The sequence below is a fragment of the Cavia porcellus genome, unplaced genomic scaffold (assembly GCF_034190915.1).
Source record: "Cavia porcellus strain 051 isolate PalLab524CR breed Dunkin Hartley unplaced genomic scaffold, mCavPor4.1 scaffold_11, whole genome shotgun sequence".
In the NCBI taxonomy this organism is placed as follows: domain Eukaryota; kingdom Metazoa; phylum Chordata; class Mammalia; order Rodentia; family Caviidae; genus Cavia; species Cavia porcellus.
The window spans coordinates 82,858,266-82,880,862 of record NW_026947494.1 but is presented as its reverse complement, the minus strand read 5'-3'; the positions used below and the strand labels follow the sequence as shown (position 1 = coordinate 82,880,862).

Here is a 22,597-nt window from a genome sequence, read left to right as displayed (position 1 = left end):
TAATTTAAATAATTTTAAATAGTATCTGGTCCATAGTAAGCTCTCAACATTAGTTTTTACTATTATTATATAACTTTTTATTTCAAGATGAGGTCACCCGAAGACGAAAAGTTACCAACAGGTCAGACGCATTTAACATGCAAATGAGACAACGGAAAGGAACTCTCTCTGTTAACTTTGTAAGTGCTTTGGGATATATTAGGAGGGAAAGGATTTATTTTAATTTTGTTTTGCACTTTTATCTTGGTATATTCTTGTATGTCATTTAATTGGCTTATTTGGTTAGAAGACTTGATGGCAATCCTAAAGTTACAGCTTTGGTTTTTGTAATGTTAATCTTATTTTGTTTCATGTGTATAAAATGTTCCCCTAAGTCATCTACCTTATGGGTGATTAGTAAGTGTAAATCTCTATACAGCTGGCCCTCTGTATCTACATGTTGTACATCTGTGGATTTAATAACCAAGTGTAGATTGAAATAGGTTTTTAAAAATTGTGTCTGTATTGAACAAGTACAGACTTTTATTGTTGTCCTGAGCAACAGTGTACAACTATTTACTAGTATTTATATTGTACTAGGTACTTGAAGTAATCTAGAGATACCTTAAAATATATTGGCGACTTTGCATATATTATAACTCAATATTATGCCATTGTATATCCTTTCTTGAGCATCTGGGGATTTTGGTATCTATAGGGCTTGGTGTGGGTGTGAGTAGGAAGAATCTTTGAATCAATCCTGAAAGATGCTCATGGATATTTGTAAATTATTATAGGCAGTTCTCAGTATTTATTCTTTACCAGTATCTCAGTATTTATTGTTTGCATCTAGAAAGTACAGCATTTGAAAAATACAAATTCTTTTACATCTAGATTTGTAGTATTTCTTTAACAATTTGATATGCTTTTATTAATTTGTTGGTAAAACCTCTGGAGAGAAATTTAGGAAGTTTTATTAAAAATGTTATAGTATTTCTTTAACAATTTGATATGCTTTTATTAATTTGTTGGTAAAACCTCTGGAGAGAAATTTAGGAAGTTTTATTAAAAATGTTAAAGTATTAAAGTCGATATTCAGGGTTATGTTTTAGTGTACATTATTTTGTCTGTTTTAAAGAGATTCTGGTAATTTAATATTCTCTATTATAGAAACTAGACTTTCATTGTTTATTTTAACAGGTTGATCTCTATGTGTGTATGTTTTGTGGTCGAGGAAACAATGAAGATAAATTGCTTTTGTGTGATGGATGTGATGACAGCTATCATACATTTTGTCTCATTCCACCGCTACCTGATGTTCCCAAGGGAGACTGGAGGTGTCCTAAGTGTGTTGCTGAGGTACAAGCCTAAACCTTTATGGATCCTTTTCTAACTAAAGGAAGTATGCATACATGTAAATAGGTTCCCCCAAGCTTGTGGTACTTTCTTTTTGTTCTTTAGAGTTGAAATGTTCCGTGGTTTTAAAAAAAACCCGTTTTGAATAGAAATGTAACAACCATACTATGACAGCTTGCCTTCAAAGTTTGTTTTTCTCCTATGGATGAGGCATTTCTTTATTGCCTCAGTTGAATGAGGTTTCAGGCCAGACTCTATAAGAGTATTTGTTTTGGCTGGAATAAAAATGATGAAAAGCTGTAGATCTTTTTAAAAATGAAACTAATCAGACATGAAGTTGTAAAACATGGGATTTATACAAATTTTCATTCTGTTAAATAAATTGATGATGTCTTTTACCTTGTGCACATTTTGACTTGATTATACTAAACCTTTGTTATTGAAAAACAATGATGTTACAAAAGCCTGGTCTGTTTACTTATTTTAACAAAATGCATGATAGGATATCAGAGAGAGGAAGTTGGCTGGGTATATCTAGATAGATTCAGAGGTCTTTTACGGTCTAGGAATTATTTATTATTGTCCTCAAGGTTAGACGATTCAGAGTTGTGCACTAATGAATGCTTGTGTTAAGACATTGATCATGATATGGTAATTACCATATCAGTGTGAACCAAACATTTTCCTAGCCAGAAATCTTAGCAATGCAGTGGGTATCCTAATATCCACAAGCTGTGTTTCCCCTCCATGAATATTATTTTCCCCCCTCCATGAATATTATTTTCTCTGTGATCAGATCTACTGGGTGCTAAAATGAAAGACATCTTGGGACTTGATTCCATGTTGTAGACCTCCAGCTGTTGTCTATTTGACAGAGCATAATGCTAACACCAGAGTCTTAAAACCATCTCATTATTACCTTCCTGTTGGAAGACTGAAAATCAGAGTTGAGGTTCTAGAATATTGTTTCCTTATACCATTTTGCAAGTAACTACTATAATACTTGTTTTGTTATGTTAGGGTTGATTAAATTTGTTTTTTACCCAAGGAAATAATCAAAATAGTACCTAAGAGCTTTGGTTCTTCCCTTTTCTACCTCTCCTCTCCCCTTCTCCTTTCCCCTCTTCTTCCTCTACACTCTCTTCACTCCCCTTATTCTAGACACTTATTTATTTATTTATTTATGAACTCGCGACCTCATACTTGCCAGGGTGGCGCTTATGTTGCTGAGCTAAATCCCTGGCCCACACTCTCCCCTTATTCTGTCTTTTTCCTGTTCCTCTTCTCTCCTTCCCATCCTTCACTTTCCTTCCCCACCTTTCTGTTTCCTGCCTCCCCTTTTCTCTTTGCTCTATCCATCCTCATTCCTTCCTCTCTTTTTTTCTCCTTTCTTCCTCCTTCCTTTTTCCCCCTCCCTCCCTTTTCCTTTTCTTCCCCTCTTCTTATGCTCCCTTCTCCTCTCCTCCCTTTTCCTTCCTCTCCTTCCTTCCCTTTTCCCCATTTTGAGGCAGGATATTGCTAAATTGTGCACTTTTTTTTTTTTTTTTTTTTTTTTTTTTTTTGGGTATAGGAAATTGAACTCAGGACCTTGCATTTGCCAGGCAAGAACTGTAATTTTGAACCAGAGATCCTCCCTCTGGCTCCCAGAGTGCTGGAATTACAGGAAAGCATCAGTATACTTAGATCTTTAGTGCTTTTTGAATTATAGTTTTATTGAGTTAATCTTAGTTGTTTTTTCTTTCTAGGAATGTAACAAACCTCGAGAAGCCTTTGGATTTGAACAAGCCGTACGAGAGTATACACTTCAGAGCTTTGGAGAGATGGCAGATAATTTTAAGTCTGATTATTTCAATATGCCAGTGCATGTGAGTAAAGTCTTTTAAGCCATTTTAGAGAGGTACAAAGACATTTTTTAAGTCTAAAGCTTTTGATTTGCTTTTTAATTTTTCATACTTTGTAGAAAAGAGGGACGGAATGAGGCAATACTGAATCTTAAAGGTCTTACATACTGTTTCATTGATTCACTCCCTGGGACAGGGTTTTACCATGTAGTTCACATGAGTCGTGAACTCACTATACAGCCCAGGCTGGCCTAGAACTCTCAGCCATCTTCCTGCCTCAGTTTCTTGAGTGCTAGGATTACAGGCATATACCAGCACACCTGTTTGTTTCTTTCATTCCTGTAAGTGGAGTTTGTGTTCTCCTATAGAGAAATCTATTTCGATGCTTGAATTGTTTTATTGTTCTTCTGTGACTATTCCTTTACAGAGAAGCATGAAATATTTGACTACTATTGCTTTTGTTTCATTAATTGTAATAATATGGTTTGCTTTATTTTCCCTAGGTGATATGGGCTTTGTAAATTCCTAGTAGTGTAGTGCTAAAAAAATTGGCTAAAGCTACTAAAAATTTGGCCTAGTTATTTTCAATTCCTTGGTCCTTCTTGATGTCCTGGTTCATCTTAGTCCTTTATAGTTGGGAAATAGCAGCTTTCAGAATGAAGCAGTTCACATTCATTATGTTTTTCCTAAATATCCAGGGTACCTTTAGCTTTCCCCCATTCTTAGTGAAAAAAGCAAGGGTGTCAATCATTTCTGCTGAATGAAATGAGTTTTTTTTTGAGTTTGTGTTTACTTGGCCTATGTATTATGTTACAATAGATTATAGTTTTGGTGGGTTATTAATCTGTCATCTATTTCTCTATGTAGATGGTTCCCACAGAACTAGTAGAAAAAGAATTCTGGCGGCTGGTTAGCAGCATTGAAGAAGATGTTATTGTAGAGTATGGAGCTGATATCTCCTCCAAAGACTTTGGAAGTGGATTTCCTGTGAAGGATGGTCGGAAAAAGATGTTGCCAGAAGAGGAGGTACACATGGTATTATCTGTAATAGATAGATTATATTTTGAAAACTTCCAGGCTTTTTAGGTTTTTCTTTTTCTTCAGTGGTACTGAGATTGAACCCAGGACTTTGTGCATGCTAGGCAAGCACTCTACCACTGAGCTACGTTCCTAGCTTTTTAAAGCTTTTTTATAGAAAATCACCTTTCTTTAATTTTTTTTTTAATTGGCTTTTTTGAGACAAATTCTTGCTATACAATTCAAGCTGACCTTGAACTCACTGTGTAGCCCAAGGAATTTTAAAGTGTAATAGGTCTAGTGTCAGCCTCCCAAGTGTTGAGATAACAGGTGTACACCACCATGCCTGGCTCTTTTTTATTTCTCTTTTGGAATTCCTAGTTAAATGAACATTAGGTTCTCTTATTTTGTCTTTTATGTCTCTTTACTTTCATAGTGTCCACACCTTTTTGTTGCATTATAGATGATTTTCTCAAATCTACTAGTTTACTGATTTCTCTCTTTAGCTCTGCCATTGGCTGTTTAACCTTGAGAATTTTTATCTTTTATTATAGAAAATTCTAAATGTATAAAAGCAAATACAATAATAAACCTTCAGGGGCTGGGGATGTAGCTCAATGGCACAGCACCTGCGTTTCAAGCGCAGGATCCTGAGTTTGATTCCTGAGTTTGAGAAGTATACTGTTTAAGATGAGAAGCATTTAAAGTCTGAACCTCATATTGCTTCAGAGATGTGTGTTTGAAGCTTATTCTTCAGTTTCTAAATTTAGTTAGAAACCCCTGTGAAAATTTTCTTTTTTATTTTGGCTTTCCAATTTCTGTTTCTGAAAACTAGGAATTCCTTTTTCTTTCAAGTTTAGTTGTGAAATAGTATTTTATTTACCCAATATTTCTAGGTATTTTTGTAATGAAGGGTGGTGGTGGTGACATTCTGTATCCTATTAACTTTCAGTATTGTCACAAGTTCAAGATTAGGTGTTTTCTTGTGTTTTACCCTCACAGTGTGAAGCACCACTCTATAAATATAGTAATCAATATTTTGGGAAGTTATACCACTGGGGATAAAATAGAAATGTGATATGACCTGTTAAAATGGGTCGCACCCTGTTTTATTGGAAGGCAAGGGAGTAATAAGATTTGCTGTGTGTATCAAAGTAAATCAGAGAAAGCAAAAAACAAAAGTAAATCAAAAGTATCTGAAATAAGGGGCAATCTGAAAAGAAATTAGGACTGAGGATTAAATTTCTACTTAGATGAATTATATATATGTATTAGGTAACAAAAAACATTCTGTCAGTTGAGAGACTTTTCTTGAGATTTCTGTTGACTGTTTGTCATTTCTGATCTTTTTAACCTTTTTTTTTTTTTAAATAGGAGTATGCACTTTCTGGTTGGAATTTGAATAACATGCCTGTCCTGGAGCAGTCTGTTCTTGCACACATTAATGTAGATATTTCTGGTATGAAGGTGCCATGGCTCTATGTGGGAATGTGTTTCTCTTCTTTTTGCTGGCACATTGAAGATCACTGGAGTTACTCCATTAACTACTTGCATTGGTATGTATGTATTGTATTGGTATGTATCCTTGATCAGTACGGCATACAGAGTTACTGAACTGTTTGTTTATTTTAGTGCTGAGGGTTGAATTCAGGGACTTATGCATGCTAAGCACATGCTCTACCACAAAATTTCATCTCCAGCTCTAGTCTTTTTTAAAGATGTCATAATATTAGGGAGAACTGTCTTCAAAAGTGTTTTCTACCTAAAAGCAGGATAATATGTTACAGAGAAAAGGGGAACATCTAAGGATACCTACCCTTTTAAAGTATGTGTGAGTAGCTAATTTCCTTGGATAGTACATTGAACTCATTGAAGTTACAGATATTATAGAGATCATTGAGTTTTTACTTTGATATTGTGGAAATAACTGGAATGTCCAGTGAACCTGTAGATCAAGATAGTATGTCAGTACTTTTTGGATCAGTGTTTATTTTTCATATATAGTGTCTTCTTGAAACATATAATTACCAATCTCTTTGAAGAGCTTATATGCTTTGAATTGTTTTGTAATAGAAGTGATAATTACCTATCCATATACTCTTGCGCTACCTCCTATTAAGAACAATAGCACATGGGGCTGGGGATTTAGCTCAGCGGCATAAGCGCCTGCCTTACAAGCAGTTCGATCCTCGGTACCGATAAAAAAAAAAAGGGAAAAAAAACACAATAGCACAGATTTATAAAATGATTGACAAAATTCTGTAGCCATGGAATAAGACACAATGATTACAATTAATGGGTTTGAGTTAGAAAATAATATGCGTTAACGATAACCTAGTAGGTGTGAGTTGGAGACTGTGATCTCACTGGTACCACACTCTACCTAGCTCAACAGTTACTTCTTTTGCTAGGGGAGAGCCAAAGACATGGTATGGTGTGCCATCTCATGCTGCAGAACAACTGGAGGAGGTGATGAGGGAGCTGGCCCCTGAGTTATTTGAGTCCCAGCCTGATCTGCTGCATCAATTAGTCACCATCATGAACCCCAATGTGCTAATGGAGCATGGTGTGCCTGTGAGTCTTTATGTCTCTTTTTAGTTGTTTTATTGTTTTTGTTTTGTTTTTTTGAGACTGTGTCTTGTGTGGCTCAGGCTGGCCTCAAACTCACTACAATCTTCTTCCCTCACCCTTTGAGTGCTGGGATTCTTTCAGTATTTTAAAAATAATTTTAGCTCTTAAGTAGTTGTAACTGGAAGTGAAAAGTTTTGTTATCTTTTGATTAAGAGGTATGTTTGAAGGTATGAATCATACCTTTTGTATAGTTACTTGTTCAAATAGCCTTCTGTTTTCTGTAAACCATTATATCCTATTTTGAACAAAAACCTCATGTTTCTTACTGCCTTTGTTTAAAAAAATAGGTATTTTAAGTGGTAACTCTAAAAATTCTTATCCTTTTTTATATAAAGATGTCACAGCCTTTAATACATGATAATGAACTAAAAATACACTATGAATACTTTTCCTCCTTTCAAATTAGCTTTTAAGATGGGTCTAAACTACTAACTAGTTTAAACTACTAACCTCATAAAGTGTAAATTTAATATGTTTGCTACATATAGTCAAATACTTACTAAACTTCAAATGAGAAAGTAGATTGAGTAACATTTATAGTATTGCTTTGTCTCTGAAGAGTGAACTAGTCAGGTACAGTATTGTATGCCTGTAATATTAGCACATTTGAGAGGCTGAAGCAGACTTCCAGACTGGGCAAATTCATGCCCAGTCTGGAAGACCTTAGTGAGGTCTTCCTTGCTCAAAAAAGAGGGGTGGGACTTTCTCAAAACAAGGGAGAATGTACCTCCGTGTACAGGCTCTGTGTTCAATCCCCAGTACTAAGAAAAAAGAAGAGTGTATTTATACTACAACTTAATGACATTTAAAAATTTTTTTTCCTAAAATCTGGGTGTATTTCAGTATTTCTTAAGCCTTACACACTTAGGATCCCATAGGACAGTGTTTCTGAGAGCCACACATTAACAAATTCACAGTTAGAACCACATGACATAGATTTGACTTTTTAAAAGTCATAGTATTAGCATAAAACAAAGTAACATTTTGGAAAACTGATTTTGGGTCTTCCTCATACACTGTATGAGCTAATTCACTACCAAAAAAATTATGTGGCGATAGTGAGAAATTTCATTTTTTTCACACTATTTGCAACCCAGGAATAAAAAATTTCCTTAATTATTAATATTTTAAGTTATTGAGTCACATTTTCCTTTTGGAAATTTTTTGCTGCTCATTTTGTCATGAATTATTTGTATCAGTGATTGTTTTAAGAAGGAAGAATTCTGGCTACTTTTTAAATCCCTGACACTGTTTTTGGCATGTATAAATTTATGTATTGTTTTCAGTTTTAGAAAATGCTTCCACAACTATCTGACTGATAGCATGTCTTGCTTTTTTTTTTTTTTTTTTTTTAATATCCTTGTTCTCAATTTTCATTTAGGTGTACAGGACCAATCAGTGTGCAGGCGAGTTTGTTGTGACATTTCCTCGTGCCTATCATTCTGGATTTAACCAGGGCTACAACTTTGCTGAAGCTGTGAACTTCTGTACTGCTGACTGGGTCTGTTCTATAGCAAGTGGCTGTTGTACGTGTACTAACACCACTATAAAATAAAGTTTAGGTGTCATATTTTTAGCTGGGTTCTGAATAGGGGCATGGGTATTTCAGTGGAGACTGATGAGGCTGTTATAATTTAGAAAATTAAGGGGCTGGGGATTTAGCTCAGCGGCATAAGCGCCTGCCTTGCAAGCAGGTAGTCCTGAGTTCGATCCCTGGTACCAATAAAAACAAAAAAGACAAAAGGAAAGAAAAAGAAAAAGAAAATTAAGTAGTGTTTCCATCACATTGCTTATTTAGAAAGTTTTATAGTTCTCTTGTTCTCATGTATTCATTTTCCCATTCTGTTTGAATTTTAAATAGGCAGCTAATTATTTTCTGAGGAGTATGGTTCTTCTAGTCTTTTCTTTCTGTGAGTACTTTTAGATCTTAAAATGTGTAAATGATAATGCTACTCATTGCTATTTTACTTTTATGTGAGGTAGATATAAAAATGTAATTAGTTACAATCAGATCATGTTGGTTAGGGAAAACTACACATTTATAATGTGCTGTTCAATTTTCTTTTATTAATGTTTTCATTGCCTCTTAACATTTTGGGGGAAATGTTTTCATAATATTGGATCTTTTCCTTGGGTACCTTAATTTATTAAATTCCATGATTAATGATAGAATGTTTCTTTCCTTTGCCAATGAATGCATTTTCATGATGAATAAATATGTTTTTGAAGTGAGCTCTTGCTGTGTTGCCCATTCTGCCTTTGAACACCAGTGGGGAGGGGACTCAGAATTTTTTTTTTTTTTTTTTGATAATGGGAATCAAACCTTGTTCTTGCCAGGGAGGCACTGTGCTGCTGAGCTCCATCCCTAGCACTGTAGGTGATTTTCATGCTTCAGCCTCTGGAATACTGGGGAGTACAGGCATACATAACTTTGTTAGTGTTTTGAGTAGTGAGTAGTCTTATTTTAATCCGGTAATTTTATTTTTAAAATTTTAAAAATTTTTTTCTAGACAGGGTCTTGCTATATAGGTATAGTTCAGGCTGGCCTTGAACTCACTATGTAGCAAAGGCTGCCCTACAACTTGTGGCAAGTCTTTCCAAGTGCTGACATTGCGTGTGCCATCATGTCTAGCTAATCCTGTAATTTTAAAATTCATCCTTTTTAGGATTTGGAAGCAGCATAGTTTAGTGTGGGCAAGCCTAAGTTTAGGATTTCCCTTGGGTGCTTGATTCAGCTAATGTTTATACAGTGTATGATTTACATGGTGATTGACTTGGTGTAGAGTAGGAAACAGGACAGTTCAGATAAGAATTAAGAGATGATAGCTACTTTTTTGTGTGTGTCTGTTTTGTACCAGGAATCGAACTCAGGACCTTGCACTTGCCAGGCAGGTGCTTGTGCCACTGAGCTATTTCTCCAGCCCATGATAGCTACTTTTAATGTGCTGTTTTTTGATGTTTAGTCTGAGTTAGCTCTTAATTTCACTGAGCCTAAATTGTTTTTTTCCCTAGTATTTGAAGATGCTAATAGATTTACTGAATAATTTAAGTTATATATTATGGTTCTATAAATGAACAGTTAGAGCAAGTTGGACATAGTGGTGTATACCTGTAATCCCAACATTTAGGAGGCTGAGGCAGGAGGATTGACAGCCATTTGAGGTCAGCTGGGCTACATAGTACATTGAAGGCCAGCCTGGACAACATAGTGGAACCATACCTCAAAAGAGAGAAAAAAGAGAAAGAAGAATGGGCTTTGATAAGCCATGTTGTGTAATCAGCTGCATTTGATGTGGCCTCCTTTTACACTTGTAATAAGTAAAAATTGAAAACCATATGATTGATTTTTCCTTTAAGTTCCCTGATAACTGTGAGAAAAATATTTGAAGAGTAAATATTTAAGAATTAAGGTATAAAAGCATTGTATGTTATTAATAGAAAAGATGGTTGCTAGTACTAAATTTGAATACATTGTTGAAAGTGATAATTTATTTGAAGAGTATGGAAACACTCCTTAATTATGAGAGAGGCTTATATTTTCTGATACCTCTGATTCTTTTTTGCCATTATCAGAATGGAGGTTAATTTTAAAAGCTTCTTAATGGTTCATTTTCTTTTATAGTTTCCTAATCCAAGCAATGAACTTTGAGTTACTGTAGTTTTTCCATTTAAGCATAGGAAAGAAGTTCAAGTTGGAGAGAGAGAGAGAGAGAGAGAGAGAGAGAGAGAGAGAGAGAGAGTGTGTGTGTGTGTGTGTGTGTGTGTGTGTGTAGTTATAGCTGAGTCCCCCTACCTGCCCTCAGTGCTGTTCCTCTAATGCAGGACCTCATGCATGGCGAAGTTCTGCTGTACCACTGAGCTGTACATTCCTAGTCCTATATTTATGAAAAGTTATTGATTGATAAAAATTGATTATTGTGGACTGGGTGTGGTGATAGACAGCTCCAATCCCGGTACTTAGGAGGCTGAGGCAGGAGGATCATTGCAAGTTTGAGGACAGCCTGGATTATATAGTGAGAACCTATCTCAAAAGAAAAAAAAGATTATTGTATTTAGTCATTTGTTGCACTGTTAGGGGAAGCAGAGTATACAATTTTGTGGTTTTACTTGTTTGAATCCTCTTTCTGGGACTATGATTACTTTGAAAAATTTGGTTCTTGCAAAAAAAAAAAAATCAGCCAGTATATTTAAATAGCACCTTTTCTTCTTTTTTTCTCCTTTCAAATAACATCTGTTCTTTTTGTTTTGTGGCCTCTTGAGCCTTGAATAATTTTTTTCTTTCCTTTTTTTTTGGTACCGGGGATCAAACTCAAGATCTCATGCTTGCCAGGCAGGCACTTACAACACTGAGCTAAATCCCTGGCAAGTCTTGAGTAATTTTGTTTATGCTTTTGTGGAGAGAACTTTTAAAATTTTAATTTTTACAATACTTTCCCTTAAGGGAAATCTCATGTTGATTGGTCTCAAAAAGAGTTTGCCGCTTTGTCATACATCAGGGAGCCTCAGTTTCTTGATACACATAATGAGTAGAAAACCAGCTGTTTAGGTCAGGAGTAGTCCAGCATCTTAGATCATGAGAATTTTCTAGGGCCTTTAAAATTCTAGCTAGGAGGGTTAATATTTATAATTGCTTCTTATATTCATGTGTTTATTATTCTGCCTTCTTTATGAGAAAAGGGAGGCTCTGGAGGATGAATGGAGGTTCTGTTCTAGAATACATTATAAGCAAGTAATTTAATTTGGAAATTTATTTTCAGTTGCCCATTGGACGTCAGTGTGTAAATCATTATAGACGCCTAAGGCGCCATTGTGTCTTTTCACACGAGGAACTCATTTTCAAGATGGCAGCAGACCCAGAGTGCTTAGACGTGGGACTGGCTGCTATGGTGTGCAAAGAGTTGACTCTTATGACTGAAGAAGAAACACGACTAAGGGAGTCTGTTGTACAAATGGTGAGTTTGATGAGCAGATTTCCTATGTTTATATAGCTTATTTGATGCAGAAGAAATTAAGTCTTTGGAGAAACTATTTTTTTTTCACCTTTGATCATTTTCAAAGTTGACATGAAAATCACTGATTTGAAGGAGGTTTTAGATTTTTAATTGCTATTTTTGGTTTCTTAGATTGAAAAACTTTAGGCAACTTGATAGCATCTCTAGATTTTTGAAAGTATGTTTTAGGAGAATATGTGTTTAATAGCCTAGAATAGTTGGTAGTTTGTGAAGACATCTTATTTTTGACATAATTCTAAAAGGTAGGATGTAATAGGAATCTGTTTTTCCCTGACTAAAATTAGAGTTCTCTTGAAAGTAACATTTTCAAATAAAAAAATTTGTGCCATCATAAAATTAAGGAACTTGTGTGTATTTGTAAATAATTTACTTCAATAAATTGAGTTTAATTGGTAGATGTACATATTAAGTTGTAAGGGTCTTAACAGAACAAATGTTAATTTAGGCTAAGAAAAACCATTACAGTGATAACAGTGGTTCAGATCTGAGGGTAAAACTGTTTCATTACTTTTTTTAATAGACACAAATAGAAAAACCTATGAATCAAAATGTAAAGCTATACATGTTAGAAATATTATAAAATATGTAAAGCTGATTGTTTTATAAATGGTCAGATTTCTTTTTTCTATTTGTTGAATTACCTCTGGTAGAAATAAGAAAAACAAAAGATACAAGTGGATTTTTGAAGAATTTATTTTACTTTCTAGGGATCCTTAAATATATATGGCTTGATAATTAGTAATCCTTTTAAAATGTTTGTGTTTCATATTTGTGTTCTTAAAATTCTGCTTTCAGTATATATTTATTTAAAATGGGATTTTTTTCCTCATGAGGAGTACCTTGAATTTTGAAATTTAAATACATTAATTTCTTGGTTTGGCTTTTTCTTCTATTTTTACTTTATTGGTACATTTTTAGATAGACACAGTGATAACATTCATCATAGGGAATTTGTACCTGTACATGATATGTCGTCTTTTCTTTTTTTCCTATTCCCCTGTATTCTCTTCAATCCTTCTTTCCATTCTTATTTACAAAAGTTTTAATTTCTATTTTTCCTTCTGTTCTTTTTTCTTTGTTCCTTCTTTCCTTTTCTTCTCTCCTCTCCTTTGTTACTCTTCTCATTTGAACATTTTCTTCCCACTTCCCAATATGTATTACACATTTTTTTTGGATATCAGGGATCAAACTCACAACCTTGAGCTTGCAAGACAGTCGCTTATGCTGCTGAGCTAAATCCCTGGCATCTATTATACATTTTGGTCCTTACGAAATTTAAAATATGTTAATAGAGACTCATATAGTAAGTTTATTTTTATTTTATTTTATTTTTGTCTTTTTTGAGATGGGTTCTCATCATGCAGTTCAGGCTGGCCTTGAGCTAACTTTGTAGCCCAGACTGGTCTCAAACTTGCAACGATCCTCCCACCTCAGCCTCCGGAGTGCTGGGATTATAGGTGTGAGCCACCACATCCGGCGTAGTAAGTTTATTTTTGATATATTTTCTTATTTCAGATTCAGTCAGTTTTTTTTTTTTTAATTTTTATTTTGAAAGTATACAACAGAACAAGTCAGAATAAAGCCAACTAAGATCATACAGTGAAATTGGTACAGAACTTCACAGCAGGTTACTGGGATGACAGTAATGGTATCACAGTATATTTTGTTATCTTTATAATAGTTGTTCTTTCAATCCCGTATATCAAAATGAGATGAAATATAGAACACTATAGAACTTATCAAAACAGAATATTGAATAGAGAAGTATCATTAGTCAGAAAAGAGCAAAACAGTAATAAAAATATTTGCTTTCAAAGAAATGGTAGAAGGAAGTCCCACTTATTTGCTATGGTCAATCTCCCAGGAGATGCTCAGATTTCTGGTTCTCCCTTGTTAATGGGCAGGGAGGAGGAGGAGAAGGAGGATAGGGGAAGTGGGATATTTGACTCTAGCCCATGTAGTAGTAGGTTCACTATTGCTAAGCAGGGAGGCAGAATGGTCATTTGTTTTCACAGTGTCCTCAGTTCCAGCATGGCGTGGATTTCAGGAGACACTGCTAGTTCTCCCCCTGGAAGGGCTGCAGTCTGCCACCCTGCCTCGGCTTACCAGGGAGGGGAGGTGCTGGCTTGGCTTCCCAGAGTCCTAAGTTCCAACATGGCCCAGATTCAGTCAGTTTTTAATAATGCTTTTTTTTTTTCTTTTGTTTGAGACTGGGTCTTGCTATAGCTCAGGCTGAATTTAAACTCATGATCCCCTTGCCTGAGCCTCCCAAATTCTGGGATTTTAACCCTGTGCCATCAGGCCCAACTGTTAGAACATTATTATTAATTTTTCTGATAATTTGAACATGTATTTTGTCTTATACCATGTTTTATGATATCTTGACACATTTTGCTATAGGTCTTTACTTTTAAATTATCTTTCCTGTGTCTTGTTCCAGATATTTATTCTTCTATTTCCTTTGTTTGTTTTGTTACTGGGACTCGAACTCAGGAACTTGAGCTTGCCAGGCAAGCAATTACTCTGCTCAGCTTTTCCCTGGCCCTGTCTTTCCTATTTTGTGAAAAGTTTTCAATTGCCTTTTCTTTAAAAAAAACTTACTAGATAATTTTCCTAAATTTTAAAGTTGTTTTCTTTTGTATTGTTCTGACTTTCTGTTCATCCCTTCATTACCACGTTTCTGATCCCATCATACTTTTGAAACTTCTCAGATTTACTGCTGACAACTTTATTGCCAAGTCTGGTGGATTTTTTTCCCCCTTCTTCCATGCCCAATGACCTCCTTATGGCAGTGTGTATTGCTTTCTTTGTTTCTTCCATTAACATTTGGTTTACTTTTGGTCCATTCTGTTTGATCATTTTAGCCCATCACTTCCAGCTAACTTTTTCTTCTTCTCAGTTGCTAGTATTTTTAGGAGTCAGCCTTTGATTTTTTTGTTGTCTCCTTTTATGCTGTTTTTTTAAAAGCAATTCTCATCTATTCTTAGAATTTAAACTGTGAGCTATTAAATTGTAGTTTGTCCCCCCCCCCCTTCAGTATGAGGATATAATCCAGAGCCTTCACATTGAGATACATTGTCAGCCTTTTTTATTTTTTAATTTTAGGCAGCCTTTTTTATTTTTTAATTTTAGGTTGGTAAATTGCCCAGGCTGGTCTTAAACTTGAGAATTTCTCAGCCTCCCTGAGTGTTGGGATTACGAGCTTGTGCTAACACATTAGTGTAGTTTTGATTCTTATTTAGTGCTCCCTCTTGTTAAATTAAAAACATGGGGAGTATTGTCACTAAATGAGACACTATGTTCAGTTGCTTGTTTGTAAACTGTTTCCACATTTTTATACTATTGATTTTTGTCATATCCACTTTACCATGTTAAAATGTGTGCCATCCTTTCTTCCACTATCCTTTTATAAGTTATTTTCCTAATTTTTCATCTGAGTTACTTTGAATGGCCTTTTAATTTGTTTCTTTGGTTCTTTTCTTTTCCTGACTCCCTCCTGATAATTTATGGTTTTTCCACAGTGTAATCTCTGTGAGATGTGAGCTTTAGAATAATTTAGAATGTGTTGCAAGAAAAAAATTGTCTTGTGGTTAGAAACTTAGGGGAAACAGTGGGTTAGGAAAGGATAAATAGGGCTCTTTGTTGCATAATTTCTCTAATCCCTTAAAATATGCTGGCGCTCATTGTTAATCTCTAACATTAGAGGGAACTAATCTGTAGAATTTTCCAAAATAGAAATTTATTTTTCAGAGTGTCTTAGCATTAGTGGTCCTTGGAATGTGAACACTTTACAAAACAGTATTTTTTGGAAATCAGAATTGTCAGTTGCCACATCAGTGTCCTGTATTTTCCAGCTGTTCCAAACTCATGAACATTCTTGTAAATTAAGAAACATTCATTTTGGGACATTTTTGCATGAAAATAATTTTTAAAGAAAATAACATGCTAATATGAGGAAATGTAAAGAGTATAGCTAGCAAGCATTTAGATTAAATTGATTAAAAAAAAGTACAAAGAATGAACTGGATTGTGTTTCTTTTACTGAATGAATAATCAGACCTCTGCTTTGTTTAGGTGAAAAAGTTTGCTCTTTTTAGAAAAATTTGGTTTGCATTTTCCTTGCTCAACTAAACAGAAAATATAAAGGGAACTTTTGTACAGTGAGTGAAAGTTTTTCTTTTTTTTAAGAGCAAAAAAATTCATTGGAGAAAAGGAATAGGAAATAGGAGTAGGGAAATGGGGAATAAGAATAGCTTTTGAGTGACAGGAGGGAGTTCTACATGGGTAGCTTGAAAGTCTTCTTAAAAAGTGTTTCAGTACTCTTTCCTAAGCTGGCATCTAAGTTTGATTAATCTTTTATTGACTTTTGGCTGAAGTATTTTTATTTAGATACTAGGTAGCTTAGGTATACTTGTCTTTGTGTATGTTTGATACTTTACTGATTTATCTTGTTCAAGGGTGTGTGTGTGTGTGTGTGTGTGTGTGTGTGTGTGTGTGTACTCCCTAGGGACATTAATTTAAAATTTTTTCATTTTATTTATTTTATGTATATATGCATTTATTTATTTTTCTGATATAGAGAATTTAACTTGGGACCTTGTACTTGTCAGGCAGGTGCTTGTACTGCTGAGTTATATTCCCAGCCCTATAAATTTTTGTTTATTTTTTTGTCTTTTTCCTTTTTATCAGTACCGAGGATCGAACTTACGACTGCCCGCTTACAAGGCAGGCGCTTATGCCGCTGAGCTAAATCCCCAGCCCCTAAATTTTGTTTATTGTTTTAAAATTTTTTAAAAATTAATTTTGGAGAGAAAAAAGAAAAAACAAGAAGCAAAGAAACCTAAAAAACAACAAAAGCAAAGCAACAAAACAATAGGTATATAGGTTTTCAAAACAAGATGATAGGAATTTAACAGTGGTTATTATACTACATATTGTTATCTTCAAAATAGTTGCGTAGGTTACCAGATACAGAAATAAAACAAAAACAGTAAAATAAAACAAAACATTGGATTTTAAAAACAAGACAGAAGGAACCCTCCCCCACACTAGCCACAGTGTACACTCCATCCTCCAAATAGATGCCCAGACCAGCAGCCCCAGGCCTGCAGAGTCTGTGAGGCGATTTAAGCATCAAGCTGTCCCTTTCACCTCAGTTGCTGGCATCTCACCCTGAGTCTTCTCAGTCAGCTAGTTGGTGGGGGAGGGGGCATATGCTCTTCTGGTTTTGCACTGGCTGGCTCTCAGGAAGGTGTAGTTCTGGTTTTGCTGTGCTTTATTGTTTTAAAGAGAAGGCAAAGGAAACCATGTAAAGCACACGGAGTGATTTATAAATTCTATGATAAACCTTGTCATTACCATTCAGATCAAGAAATTGAAGTTTGTCAGCTGCCTCCAGGGGGCCTCATTAAAATTCCTCCCCCCAAAAATTATCTTGACTTTTGAAGTAATTACTTCTTTGCATTTATTTATAATTGTTTCACTTAAGTGTATATCTTTAATGCCAGAGTTTGGGCTTGCTCATTTTTAAAGATTTAGTCATGATTAAATTTTTCCTTATGTCATACCATTGTGATTTTTGTATTTATGCCTTAAAATCAGAGATAAACCTTAGAAAAATACAAGTAAGGGTTTTTGATACTTTAGAAACCTGAAAGATTTGATCTGGGAGTGTAAATTGTGTTTCAGGGTGTCCTGATGTCAGAAGAAGAAGTGTTTGAACTTGTTCCTGATGATGAACGACAGTGTTCAGCATGTAGAACCACATGTTTCCTCTCGGCTCTCACATGTTCCTGTAATCCTGAGCGGCTTGTATGTCTCTATCATCCAACTGATCTGTGCCCCTGCCCCATGCAGAAGAAATGTCTTAGGTATCCATTGACACTTCCATTACATTTTTAAAATATCATATGTTTATGGTGTAGTTTTACCTTCTCTGTCCCTGAACTGGAATGTCTTTTTTTATCTGCTTTCATGCTTGAGAACCAGTCCTTTAATGTTGGCCCCTAGCATGGTAGATAAAGTTAGTGTTTTTATCAGTTAATTCCAGATGTTCTTTTTCTCTCTCTGAATTAAAATTGTAGGCTTCTTTGATTTTCTCTTAATGTAAACCCAAGATGCCATTCCCCTCACCATTGTACTTAAAACTTAATTTTTTTAAGTCATTGTGGGAATTTGAAGTTTTTTTATTTCTGTGTTTTTTGTAGATATCGCTACCCATTAGAAGACCTCCCTTCTCTTCTTTATGGTGTAAAAGTCAGGGCACAATCCTATGACACTTGGGTCAGTCGTGTTACAGAAGCATTATCTGCTAACTTCAACCACAAGAAAGGTTAAGTTTCCTGTTTTGTATGTATATGCTGAAATTATTGTCAATTTAAGAGTCCTAGTTGGGTATAGTTGTTTATGCCTATAATTCTAGCAACTGAGGAGGGAGGCTGAGGCAGGAAGATTGTAAGTTCAAAGGCAGCCTTGGAAATTTAGCAAGACCCCTTTCCCTGTACCAAAAAACAGGGGCAAGGAATGTAGCTCAGGGCTAGGGCACTTACCTAGTATGCATGCTTCTCTGGGTTCAATCTCCCCTACTGTCAAAAAAGGCCTTGTTTATTGATTTTATGTCTTTTCCTCTATTAAGAAAAAACCTTAGGTCTCATGAGATTTGAGACTAATGGGTTGTGTGTTACTTTTCTTATCACTAAGACACAGCACCTGACATCCACGACTCTAAGGAGGAAAAGTTTATTTTGGCTCACAGTTGGTAGAAGTTTCATTCCATAGTCAGCTGGCTTCAAAGCAAGGTGGCCAGACAGAGGAGACATGGCAGTTAGGAATCAGAGATTTCTGGGCCACGCCCTCATGACCACCTCTTCTGACAGGCTTCACCTCCCAACATCACATTTAACTATAAATGCAGCAATCTCACAGTCCCATAATCCAACCACCCCCATTAATTATGAGCTGTAAGGCTATAAGGGGACATCTAGATATAAAGCATAACATGTTGGTTGAACATAGGTTTAATTTTCTCTTTGAGAATATTTTCAGTGAAAAATCTGACATAAAGTGGGACAGATAACTTGCAAGAGGTGCATATTTTAGGGAGCCATTGCTACCAGTGGACTAGCACTGAAGGTTTTTAAAAGAAGAATGGCCTTATCTGAGAGAAATCAAGTTTTGGCATTGGGAATGGACCGCTGGTCAGAAACTGTACATTGGGGGGGGGCGGTTTACAGCCACAGTATGTTTGTGCTAGTAGGTTGAGACTGGTGAAGAAATTTTAGGATGGCTTTTTGTCCAGATGATCACAGTCATAGTACATGGCTTTTTGTTTATTTTTACAGATTTGATTGAATTGCGAGTAATGCTGGAAGATGCTGAGGATAGGAAATATCCAGAAAATGATCTCTTTCGAAAACTCAAGGATGCTGTAAAAGAAGCTGAGACTTGTGCTTCTGTGGCCCAGCTGCTTTTGAGTAAAAAGCAGAAACACAGGTAAATCTAAGAAGAGTGTAATTCCCCATTCATTTCCTTTTTCAGATTTAAAGGCAGAGTTTTAACTAGCCAGTGAGATTGTATATTATTTTTGATTTCTTTGGCTGAGTTTCTCCCTTTCCTAGTAATGTCCCTATTTTGTCTCCTACTAATACAATTCTCCTTCCTTCCTGTGGTGGTGGTTCAGAAATTATGAGAAACTCTTTAAACTAATTTAGTGGGCTAGGATATAGCTCAGCAACACAGTGTCTGCTGGGCAAGTGCAAGGTCTTGAGTTCGATTCCCAGTACCAAAATTATATATATATAAATAAATAAAAGACTGCAAACATCTGCTATGTTCAATGCTAGAAATTATACCAAAGTTTATATGGGGTCTATGAGACAAAGATTTAGCTTTAAGTAGGAAAATAATTTTTATTTTTTAATTTATTAGTTCACTATTGTAGTACATAATGATTACCTTCATTGTGAGAAGTTGGTACATGTAGATACACATCTTAATTCTTTTTGCTTTACATTTTTTTTTAAACCAGGAATTGAACTTGGAACCTCACACTTGCCAGGCTTGTGCCACTGGGCTATATCACCAGCCCATCTTAATTCTGTTTACTTTCTGTGTTCGCCCATCCTTCCCCCGTTCCTCCACCTATTGCATAAGATCTCTCTCCCTTTGTTTCCAATTACCATCCTTGTTTTTTTTTTTTTAAGACAAGGTCTCACTGTGTAGTTCAGGCTGGCCTTAAACTTGCAATAGTCCTCCTGCCTCGGCCACCTGAGTGCTAGGATTATAGGCCTGTGCCACCATGCCCAGCTCTAGTTTTTATTTGCCCTTTATACTTTGGATTTCTCGTATAAGAAAAACCACACTATTTAAGTTTGAATGTCTGATTTATTTCACTTCACATTATTTTCTTAAGGTTCATCTATTTTAGGGAGGAAAATAGTTTTGCCCACCTTAGTTTATAGTAGCTAACCAGATCTCTTATTTTCATTAATTAGATGTCAGATTCAGCTTCCTTCATAGAACAGATCAAAATATTTAATAACAGGCTCTGAATAAAGTATTTTCTGTTGAAATGGTTTGCTTTGTTTGCTTTGTGATCTACCTTTATTAGAACTGATTCTTTTTTTTTCTGATTCACTTTTTAAGGAGAGTCATATTTCTAGTTTCACATTTTCTTTTCTCAAAGAATTCTCCCTCCTTTCTTGTTCTACTCTGTAACTCCCTTTTCCTGTTCTTCATATGACTGTGCCAGGTTACTCCTCCCCAGGGCATTCACACTTGCCTTTTATTCTTTTTGCATTTGTCTTGCCATTCTATCCAGATGACCTATTACCTTTTTGAAGTCTTTTAAGTATCACTTTCTTGAAAAACTTTTTCAGACAACCTTTTATAAAATTGTAAGCATTTTACCCTTTTTCCTGTTTTGTATTTCTTCTAGCTCTCACTTTCTGTTATACTGACTGACTGATTTATTGTCACCTCCTATCTTCCTTACCTCCATGACAATGTACACTAAATTAGAATGCCAGAGACATTTTGTACTGAGAACTGAATTCAGGACCTTGCACTTGCCAGGCAGGCACTTATGCTGTTGCGCTACATCCCTGGCCTGAATGTCAGGGATTTTGTCCTGCTTTTCATTGCTGTATTTTTTCTACTTAAAACAATTCCTGGCTAGTAATAATAAATATTTCAAGTAAATAAATGGTACTATACACTGAAAGCAAGAAGCAGCAAAGAGTAACTTTGATAATGCCAGGAAGCTATTAAAGGAGTGTTGAATTGTATGCCCTTGACCTAATGTAATGCATGTATATTAAATTTCCTTTGGCATTTTTCATAGTCATTCTAACACATTCCCTATATCTGAATGGCTTTTCTTCTATGGCTGTTCATGTTGTTTTAAATTATTTTGTGAATTTTTATAACCTACCATTTACCAGAGAACCTTTCTTAGAGACATTGACTAGTAATTCTTAACTTATAGTTGGGTCATTGAGCTTCTTGGAGAATCTGGTAAAAGTTAAGGTCCTTTTTAGAAAAATGCATATACTCGCACTATTTTAAAAGTTTCAACAAGTTCATTAATTGAAGGCAAGCTAAAGGCCAGTGTTTCAGATTGTATGCCTCTTAAAATAACGGGATTTAAGTCTGGAGTGATGGAACAAGTCTATAGACCCTTTACTTGGCACACTGAGGCACGAGGATCAGGAGTTTGAGACCATTGTGGGCTACATAGTAAGTGTCTTGAGAAAACCAAAGAAGACCAAAAAACAAAAAGTTACAGGATTTAATTTAGTTAATTTAGTATCTCATTTTGGGGAATTTAACTTGCAGTATTGTAGCACTTGTAAATTTGAGCAATTGTAACTTGGAGTTGAATCTTTGAGCATTTTTTAAGTGATTATCATTGCAGTGGAATCCCTTAAACATTAGAATTTTAGGATTGCTTAGGTTTAAATTCAGAAGAGAGTAGGTAGGAACCCTATTTTATATCAGAATGACTGAATTTTTTCACTGTGTTTCAATATTATTTCACATCAGGCAGAGCCCAGATAGTGGGAAAACTCGGACCAAGCTGACAGTAGAAGAATTGAAGGCCTTTGTTCAACAACTTTTTAGTCTTCCATGTGTTATCAGCCAAGCTCGACAAGTAAAGGTGGAGTATCACATTCTTCTCTTGAGTTACAGCCTTTGTGCTTTGGGCTATTGTTTTGGATTAATAGGATGATATATCTAGACTAGTTTTTCTCTTCTGTTTATTTTCTCACATATATGCTTTTACTTACAGTTCTTTAGTAGATAGTATCTTACTTTTGTTCTTAGCTTTTATTCCTTTTACAGTTGTAGATGAAGGCTATTAGGAATTATTTTTTTTTTTTTTGGTTAGGTCAAAGCTCCAATTAGTATACATGTAGTTGAATGCAATAAATTAGTTAAAAGAACCTGAATGTAACAATGAGCAACTAATACATGAGCCTTTTCTTTCTTTCTTTTTTTTTTTTAATCCCCTACTAGGGATTGTTCCCAGATTCTTCATACTGAGCTATGTCTTCAGCCCTTTTTTATTTTGGAACACAGTCTCACTAAGTTGCTCAGGCAGAGCTGTGAATTTACCAGGACCTTATTGTTTAATGAGTAACTAGAATCTCTAAAGTATATATTAGGAATGTTGGTCTATCATCCAGGACTTATTTACCCATAGAGCAAAATTAGGAGGCTTGAATAAATGCTAATAAATTTAGTAACAGAAATGACTTATTT

General features: G+C 35.2%; 1 protein-coding gene across 5 annotated transcripts in view; it reads left to right on the top strand.

Moving 5' to 3' along the window:
• Positions 1-22,597, top strand: part of Kdm5a (lysine demethylase 5A) — a 108,425-nt gene that overhangs the window by 31,399 nt on the left and 54,429 nt on the right. For 4 of the 5 annotated variants that reach the window (XM_063258552.1, XM_063258550.1, XM_063258554.1 and 1 more), the window contains 12 exons: positions 88-179; positions 1,180-1,338; positions 3,081-3,200; positions 4,044-4,202; positions 5,568-5,749; positions 6,605-6,767; positions 8,206-8,325; positions 11,582-11,776; positions 17,525-17,706; positions 18,043-18,167; positions 19,177-19,327; positions 21,878-21,992. In XM_063258552.1, the coding sequence (XP_063114622.1) occupies positions 88-179; positions 1,180-1,338; positions 3,081-3,200; positions 4,044-4,202; positions 5,568-5,749; positions 6,605-6,767; positions 8,206-8,325; positions 11,582-11,776; positions 17,525-17,706; positions 18,043-18,167; positions 19,177-19,327; positions 21,878-21,992 (1,763 nt within the window). The remainder of the gene's footprint in view (positions 1-87; positions 180-1,179; positions 1,339-3,080; positions 3,201-4,043; positions 4,203-5,567; positions 5,750-6,604; positions 6,768-8,205; positions 8,326-11,581; positions 11,777-17,524; positions 17,707-18,042; positions 18,168-19,176; positions 19,328-21,877; positions 21,993-22,597) is intronic. The other variant, XM_063258551.1, reaches the window with a different exon arrangement.